This window comes from Alosa alosa, chromosome 3 (assembly GCF_017589495.1).
Source record: "Alosa alosa isolate M-15738 ecotype Scorff River chromosome 3, AALO_Geno_1.1, whole genome shotgun sequence".
NCBI classification, from domain to species: domain Eukaryota; kingdom Metazoa; phylum Chordata; class Actinopteri; order Clupeiformes; family Clupeidae; genus Alosa; species Alosa alosa.
This window is the reverse complement of record NC_063191.1, coordinates 4,008,573-4,018,572: the sequence shown is the minus strand read 5'-3', so window position 1 is coordinate 4,018,572 and position 10,000 is coordinate 4,008,573. Positions and strand designations below refer to the sequence as shown.

The window sequence follows — 10,000 nt, the reverse complement described above, 5'->3', positions numbered from 1 at the left end:
TGTATCTCACCCTCAATTTCTGATCCTGCTTTGTATCAGTCTGTAATTTGCCGCCTCCAACAATTCCAACCAGTCTCTTCCTCACAGCTGTCAGACGTGGTGTCTCATATGAAGCCCTCTTCTTGCCACTCTGATATTCTTCCATCTCACCTTTTCAAAGAAGTTTTTGCGGCTATTTGCCCTTTTATCTTGAGCATCATTAATAGCTCCCTGGCTAATGGAGTAGTACCCTCTGGCTTTAAACACGCTATTGTGCAACCTCTCATGAAAAAACCTTCCCTTGATCCCATTGATTTGAAAAATGATAGGCCCATTTCTAAACTGCCTTTTCTCTCTAAGATCTTAGAAAAAGTTGTTCTGTCACAAGTCTCTTCCTATTTAAACACCTCTAATATCCTTGACAAGTTTCAATCTGGTTTTAGACCACTTCATAGTACAGAGTCTGCCTTACTTAAGGTCCATAATGATCTATTGCTCTCTGTTGACTCTGGCTCTTGTGCCCTATTGGTCCTGTTAGATCTTAGTGCTGCTTTTGACACCATTGACCACAAGATCCTTTTAAAATGCCTGGATGTTGAAGTTGGTCTGCAAGGCACTGTATGAAATTGGTTCAGATCTGACTTAACTGATAGATCTTTTTCAGTGCATTTAGGCAATGCTTCATCATCATCTGCTCCCATTAAGTGTGGTGTCCCCCAGGGTTCTATTTTAGGGCCTCTATTATTTTCTTTATACATGCTTCCCCTGGGCTCCATTTTCAATCAATAAATGACAGCTAAACAACAACTTTTTAAAGCTAAATGACAGCAAAACAGAAGTAATCATTTTTGGACCACCTAATTCTGTCAACAATTTAAGCAAGGCTCTTGGCCCTCTGTCTGTTAACCATCACAGTGTGGTCAAGAACCTAGGTGTTTTCCTAGACTCTTCTCTGACCTTTAATAAGCAAGTCAACAGCGTCAAGGGAAGTTTTTTCCAACTTAGAACAATAGCAAAGCTCATGTCTTCTCTCTCCTACAGTGATTTAGAAATCCTTATACATGCCTTTATTTCCTCTAGGCTTGATTATTGCAACTCACTATATGTAGGTGTAACTAAATCTACTTTAAACAGACTCCAGCTGGTCCAAAATTCTGCAGCCAGATTACTGACTGGATCTAAGAAACGTGGCCACATTTCACCTGTGTTGGCTAAACTGCACTGCACTGGCTTCCTGTGGAACACAGAATTAAAATTCTGATTTTAAAATTCTTCTGTTTGTTTTCAAAGCTTTACATGGTTTAGCACCTCAGTATTTATGTGATCTTTTAATTCTTTACTGTCCTCCTAGACCTCTTCGATCATCTTCCCAGTGTCTTCTTTGTGTTGCTTCTGCCTCTCTTAAATCCAAAGGTGACAGAGCTTTCTCTGTCTATGCTCCCCAGCTTTGGAATAGCCTTCCTGATATTGTGAAATCCTGCCCCACTATTGCTATTATTATTTTTGTTTTTATTTAAAGCACTTTGGTGCAATGCTATTGCTTTGAAATGTGCTATATAAATAAATTTGACTTGACTTGACTTATTTAACACACTGATACAGTGCTGTATGTTACTGTGCTTATTTAACACACTGATACAGGGCTGTATGGTGCTGGGCTAATTTAACACACTGATACAGTGCTGTATGGTTCTGTGCTTATTTAACACACTGATACAGTGCTGTATGGTGCTGTCCTAATTTAACACACTGATACAGTGCTGTATGGTGCTGGGCTAATTTAACACACTGATACAGTGCTGTATGGTGCTGTGCTTATTTAACACACTGATACAGTGCTGTATGGTGCTGTCCTAATTTAACACACTGATACAGTGCTGTATGGTGCTGTGCTTATTTAACACACTGATACAGTGCTGTATGGTGCTGTGCTTACAAAACTAAGCAAGCAAGAAACTGTTGTGCTGCATACAGAGATTATCTGTCCAAGAACATGATTATCTGAGCAGTGGGCCTGGTCATCTTCTCTCATGATTATCTGGTCCAGTGGGCCTGGTCATCTTCTCTCATGATTATCTGAGCAGTGGGCCTGGTCATCTTCTCTCATGATTATCTGGTCCAGTGGGCCTGGTCATCTTCTCTCATGATTATCTGAGCAGTGGGCCTGGTCATCTTCTCTCATGATTATCTGAGCAGTGGGCCTGGTCATCTTCTCTGTCCTGTCCTCATCCTCGTCCCACCGCGTGTAAAGAAACTGCTGGAATAAGGACACTCAGATTTGATTTGTATTTATTTCAGGTGCTAGTGAGATTATCCTTCAACGTATCATTAATAAATAAATAAACAAACATGCCCCCTCGCAGTAAATGCAGCATGCAGTCTCTTATCATGGAGGAGCTTAACACCTTATGTTTTGCTTAAACCATCATGCTGGGGTAACCTCCCATAGTCTTCTCTTAGAGTTCAGCAGTTTTCCCATGGCATGCCTCAGTGTTTCCCACAGAACGGAATTCTATTTGTGGTGGTAAGCACTGCACACTGCACCTACTGATGCATGATCAGCCTAAAGACAAACATTATGAATAGTCACCTTTCGTCTTGGTAACGAAAGACAAACATTATGAATAGTCACCTCGGTAATAGTCGTCTTGGTAACGTGGCCAAAAGTCTGCTGCTTCCAGTGCAGTATTCTGAGAGGGGTGGGGGGGGTTCTTTATTTCATAATTATGATAACAGTTCTTCACTCGGCTACAGAACACTCCAAAGGATTTAATAGCCCGATGTTTGTGATATGTTTTGAGAATAACCAATGAAAATGAATAAGGACTTTGAAATGGATTTTATGTGTCTGATTCACATCACACTGTTCCACAGGTTGTTTGATCACATATCACAAGTTAATTGGACTTTGTTGTCAGCAGGCAGCATACATCTCAAACAGTTCATTTGTCATCGTACCATTTGCATTTCCATTTCTCAGTGTAACTTGGCCATGAAACGGCAATAAAATCATTAAAAATGAATGTCTCGTTAAATCTCTTTTATGGTCAGGCAACTAAGCATGCACTGAGCGGGATAATGTACAGTATAGCACTGCGGCCATTTGTTGGATAATGTAGTATAGCACTGCGGCATCTACTGTGCATCGCGTTCTGTTCACTGGGTCAGGAATTATTTTTGAAGAATGACCCGTGGTAGACTGTACAACACTACCCTTTATTACCCTTATTTGGAATAACCAGTTCCTCTCTTCCTCTCTCTCTCTCACTCTATCTCTTCCTCTCTCTCTCTCCCTCACTCTCTCTCTGTCTCTGTCTCTCTCTCTCTCTCTCTCGCTCTCTCTCCCCTCCCCTCCTCTCTTGGTAGTTTCCCCATCTTTGAGAACCCCTACCCCATGGACATCCACGAGTCCCCGGTCACCTGCACGGCCTACTTCTCCGACTGCCCGCCTGATGTCATCCCAGTACTCTACTCCATAGGGGCCAAACACAAGAAGACCGGCTACAGCCACAAGGTAACACACACACACACACACACACACACACACACACGCACACATGCACAAACGCACGCACTCACACACACACACACACACACACACACACGCACACATGCTCGCTCGCACGCACGCACAAACGCACGCACACACACTCACACACGAAAGTAAGCTTTCGCGCAAGACGCATCTAAACGCCGCACGCGACACACACTCTCACACACACACGCAACACACACACACACACCACACACACACACACACACACACACACACACACACACACACACACACACACACACACACAAACACACACACACATACTGACTGAAATTGATCATTGGCTTGAAGGATAATTAATTAAGAACTGATGAGTTTTCAGTAATGACTCCAGGTTTAGTATTGATCTCCATGTCGTAACAAGTTAACCCTACACTCCAGCACACCCATCTAACACTTTGTTTGTGTGTGTGTGTGTGTGTGTGTATATGTGTGTGTGTGTGTGTGTGTGTGTGTGTGTGTGTGTGTGTGTGACTTGGAGTGGCCTTTGAGTGGGGGTACTTGGACTGTTGGATCCCAGTCCTACCCTGAAATCATCATCACAGGGTAAGGCACAACTACACACACACACACACACACACACACACACACACACACGCACGCACACACACACGCACACACGCACACACACAAACACACACACACACACACACACACACACACACACACACACACACACACACACAAACTCTGTTTATACAACTTGGCAGTAAACTTGAGTATATCTAACTCAAAATCATTAATTAGTTTGAATGTCAGTTTAGACAACTTCAGTATCTGAGTTATGTCCAGTAAGCAGCACTCATTATAGCAAGTGATCCTTACAAGGCTACGTGTTCACATTACACTGTACAACATGTTTGTTCCCAGAATGCCACCGCCCCAGTCCATGTTAGAGATTACATATCAATCCTGACTTATATTTAATCTTACAGTTTTTTTCAACTGCTTACAAACTAAATCTTTGCTTGTCACACAATTTTCTAAACATGTCTTCCAAACATCATAACCCCACACCAAATCTGCAAAACCATACACTAATTATCAGTGTTTGACTCAGTTTTCAATTGACTAAAACACATTTTGCAAAACACCACACACAATTTTCTACTTAACACACAAAAATCGAACAGGAAGTAACTTGATTTCATTTGTCAAAAACAACTCATCAAAATGCCACTACATCACCAGTGCTTCACTCTCTCTCTTCACATGAGTAAACACTCTTTACTTTACTGAACACCATCCAATCATTGCCTTAGTATAGGTCTATGAATAGATATACTGTCTATATAGGTATGGACCCTTTCAATCTGCTCCCAGAGGATTTCCGGTTGAACTATTCAGAACCAATGCAGATACTTTGAAAGGAATGTTCTACAAAATGTCGACTTTACTTTATGTACAGTAAAACTGATCTTTTTTACTCTATTTTTGTCTCCCCAAGTTACCATTAGCTCAATACATTTTTCTATAGACCTATGAATACATACACAACCCCCCCCCCCCCACCACCACCACCACACACACATACAGACAAACACACACACACATACAGACAAACACACACACACACACACACACACACACACACACACACACCTTTCTTTGGAAAAAGCAAAGTAATTTGATAGTAGTCAGTCATTTCCATAGGCAAAATCAGCTTTTTCAGAACTCCATGTACATCTGGTGGTCATTGTACAGTATTTTGCTTTGCTTTGTTCTTGTTGGCTGTAAAATACTGTATTCTACAACAGCAAATTATTTGGGGAAAAATCACTATTTTTTTTTTTTCAATATTCCTTGCATTTTTACTGTGTATTTCAACTTCTCTCTGTAGATACCGTAACTTTCACTCTTGTATGGAAATACATAAAGCCTATGAAAGACAGAAGAGCCTTAGGTTTTGAGCAACAGTGTACATGATGTATCCAAAATGTCCTATTATGACAAAAGTGTTTGTAATGTGCGGCGAATGTTTGATTTAAAGATGTGTTTATGACATTTTGAATGCTGTGTGTCATTTTGCTGAGATTTGAGGCATTTTGCATTTTGTGTGAGCAATTGTTGGTTTTGTGTGTGGAGTTTTGAAAAATAGACACAGAGTTTTGAAAACATGTGTAAACAGTTGTAAAAAACTGTAAAATTAAACACATGACTAAATGACAGTGACACTAAAGGCTATACTGCATAATGTTGTTGTCATGTCTGTTGTTGTAATTACAGTCATGTGAAAACGTTTGGACACCCATGTTAAAGTTGACTAAAAGGAGGAATAAAAACCATGATCTTGATAAAGCTCCCTTGGCCTTTGGAGTTAAAATATCCCCACATTACTATACCTACAGTAGAGATTGTTGTGCCATTGAGCAAGGCACAAAACCCCAAATTGCAAAAAACATTTTGACGGCATGTAGTTTCCCTCTTACACTCCTAACCTGTAGAAGGTGCCATACAGACTTGTTGAAGTCCACCTTGTGTGCTAGTGTTTAACATATGCCTCTACTTGTTGCATCTAGAAGTTTCTGTTTGTAGGGAATATTCCAAATAGGTTACTTTTAACCAAATCATTTTTTGTTGTCTGCTTGATTGTCTTTGCAGGCATGCTGATGGAACTATCAAGTTTTGGGATGCCACAGCCAGTAAGTGTGTCTATCTTCAGCCTATATTTATATATAAGCACAGTGTTATATAAGCAGTGTTGAGTCTACCTGCAGCCTATATGTAAGCAGTGTTGAAGTAGTAAAAATGTATAGTGCCAATGCCCTGTAAAAGTCTAATAACCCCATTGAATTGTGCAGTGTTGTGTCTTATAACATGTTAATAAGCTGTGTTATGTGTGTTATTACATGTAAATTAGTGGTGTTGTGAGTTATAACATGTTAATTAGTGGTGTTGTGAGTTATACCATGTTAATTGGTGGTGTGGTGTGTTAGACCATGTTAATTAGTGGTGTTGTGAGTTATACCTGTTAATTAGTGGTGTTGTGCCTGTGTGTAGTGATGTGTGTTATAACGTGTTAATAAGCAGTGCTGTGTGTGTTATAACATGTTAATAAGCAGTGTTGAGTGTTATAACATGTTAATAAGCAGTGTTGTGTGTTGTGCATGTAATCAGTGACTCTGCAGATGTTGTACAAGTAAAAAGCGTCCAAGGTGTTGATTTGAGCGTGGATAGTCCGGCGTGGTTAGTCGCATCTGGCCCGGCAAATCCGCACTGTCCAGATGGTGAACTGGTGCCCACAGAGCCGCCTGCTCTGTGTGGCAGGCATCTCCGCCAACCTCATCCTCTTCCGCCTCAGCCGTCACGAGGCCAACACCAACATCACCGTGAGTCTGTGTGTGTGTGTGTGTGTGTGTGTGTGTGTGTGTGTGTGTGTGAGAAGTTTGTGGATATGTGTATGTGTGTTTGTAGCTAAGTATATAGCTGTCTTTGTGTGTGTGGGGGGGGGTGAGATTGCGGATATGTGTATGAGTATGAGTATGTGTGTGTTTGTGTTTGTGTATTCATGCAAGTATATATCTATCTTTGTGTGTGTGTGTGTGTGTGTGTGTGTGTGTGTGTGTGTGTGTGTGTGTCGCGATATTATTATGCGATGTGTGTGTGTGTGTGTGTGTGTGTTATTGTCGCGTCGTCGCATTAATACATGCCTGTGTGTCGTGTGCCTGTGTGTGCGTGTGTGCATGTGTGTGTGTGGGCGTGTGTGTGTGTGTGTGTGTGTATTATTGTGTCGCGTCGCGTCGCGTGTGGTATTATTGATAGTAATGCGTGCGTGCGTGTGTGTGTGTGTGTGTGTGTGTGTGTGTGTGTGTGCCAGGCTCTGGAGGTGCGTCTGCACTGTGATATGGATGATGTCATATCGCCGTCGGACACACAAAGAACAATCCCGTCTCAATGGAACCAGTGGCCCTCCCCAACCCCACCGGACCCCGGCCCACCACACCTGATAGCGCAGAGATTTTGCGACCGGGACGGCCTCACACACATGCAATCCACACACATGCACACACACCCACACGTGCACACACACACACCACACACACACACACACACACACGTGCACACACACACATGCACACACACACACACACACTACCACACAATACGCACACACACACACACAATGCGCACACACCCACATGCACACACACATGCGCACACACATACACACACGCACGCACACACACACACATGCACATACACACATACGCACCACACACACACACACAATAGCATGCACCAACACACACACACACACACATGCACACAATACACAATACGCATTACGCACACACGCATCACAATAATATCTAGGGTGGAAGTATATATATCGGCTCATGATAATGTCGTTCGGATTGTTGTTTTAACGATTGCAAATTTGCATTATCGAAGCATTAAAATTATTTATGGGGAAAACATCGAAATCACACACTGAAACCCCCACACACATTCACTAAACACAGGAGGTGTATGGGGAGAAGCCCCTGGTTGCAGCAGAGCAAGTGTCACATGATAAATAGAGGGTCCACCTTGTCACGCCAACTCCCTAATGTTTTATTTTGTGTAGCGAGACCGAGGCGTGCCCGGGATTTTGTGCAGCTACTTCTGTTCACGTAGCATTGATGAGACAGTCCTTTTTTTTTCTTACATGGTATTATATGGAGAAAACATTAGCCTTGAGTATTTTTTAATAGTCAGTTGTAAAACAAAGCACTCTTCTCATGTTTTTTAAATGGACTGAGTTCGCTTCTAAATATCTACGTATCGATTATGCTAACCGTTAGCATCTCTATGGGATTTCTCATATGCATTAGCCATAAGCTAACGCATTAGTTTCTATTCTGTAACTTGAATGCTAGCCTACATGGGATTTCTCTTGAACAAAACATCAAAGAAATAGCTGAGATGTACTCTGTTGGTCTGCTTAGTTTTACAGTGAATCCTAAGTAAAGGTTTTTGAAAGAACTTCAGCTTTTAGACTTCCTTTTTTTGGGAAACTGTTAGGCCTATTCATCTTCTCTAATGTAGCTGGCTAGACCATGTCATTGCCACACATTGGAAATGTGTCAGGTGATAATTGGTTGATTTGGTTAAAGCGTCACAGGTTAGGTTATTGGTTATTATTGTATTGATGCTATTCATAAATAATGAGCTGTAAAGTAACTCAGACTTTACAAATTTTTTTTTAAAGGATATCGACTAATTATCGTTATCGTCAAAATCACAAAAAATATTGAGATATTATTTTTTTGTCCATATCCACCCTAACACACACACACACACACACACATGCACACAATACACATGCACACAAACATGCATACACACACACACACACACATACACACACACACACGCACACACACACACACACATGCACACACACACACACACACATGCACGCAGCACACACACACACACACACACACACATTACTTAATATTATTACACACGCATTATTATGCATTATTTCACACACATGTAATTACTATTAATATTATGCACACACACACACACATTATTAATATTAATACATGTATTAATACATAGCGCGCGCATTTCATTACACACACATACATTAATAATATCATTAATATTGACGCAAAGACACATGTATTACACACACATGCATATTAATAATAATACACGCACATGGCATTAATATCATTAATAATAATATCATTAATATTATTACGTGTACACACACATGTAATAATAATAATATTAATAATAATAGTATTGCCACATTGGTCATTACTGTATTTGCCAAACATTAACACACAATACACACACACATGCACACACACACATGCAAAATACACACTTTAAAATACACTACACACACTAATAAAATACACACACACCTAAATATTCCACGTATAAACACACACACAGACACAGTCACACACACTGACAAACTCACACATACACCCACTGACACAAAAGATAAAATGTACTCTGATGTCTCCTTCAGTCAGTCATGTTTTCATCACACATTCTCCTACCTCCTCTACCCCCCTCCACCCCTTCCCTCTCCTCTCTCCCCCTCTCTCTCTTCCCTCTCTTCTCTCCACCCCTCCTCCATCTCTCCGTCCCCTCCATCCCTTCAGGGTGAAGGAGATTGGTCTAGCGGTTGTTTTGCAGATTACCGGGTTGAGGCTGATTGGTTCGGCTGCGGGGTTGGATGGAGACCTCATCAAGCCAATCCAAGTGGGACATCAGCTCTGCCTCTGCCTGTGGTGACGCTGCCCTTTTCTCCTGTCTCCTGTCTTGTCTCCTGTCTCCTGTAGAGCTGTCTGTCTTCTCTTGTCTTGTCTCCCTATCTTGTCTTTATGTCTTGTTCTCCTGTCTGTCTCCTGTCTTGCGTATTGTCACTGTCTCACCTGTCTGTCTCTACACACACATGCACACACTAAAATACACACACACATCGCTCACACACACATCGCGACACACACACACACA

At 41.5% G+C, this 10,000-nt stretch overlaps 1 protein-coding gene across 1 annotated transcript in view; it reads left to right on the top strand.

Annotated features, from left to right (window-relative positions):
• The window catches only part of stxbp5l (syntaxin binding protein 5L), a 151,063-nt gene that overhangs the window by 95,547 nt on the left and 45,516 nt on the right, over window positions 1–10,000 (top strand). The window contains 5 exon segments of the mRNA XM_048239460.1: window positions 3,346–3,493; window positions 4,014–4,081; window positions 6,137–6,177; window positions 6,653–6,864; window positions 7,353–7,522. Of these exon segments, the coding sequence (XP_048095417.1) occupies window positions 3,346–3,493; window positions 4,014–4,081; window positions 6,137–6,177; window positions 6,653–6,864; window positions 7,353–7,522 (639 nt within the window).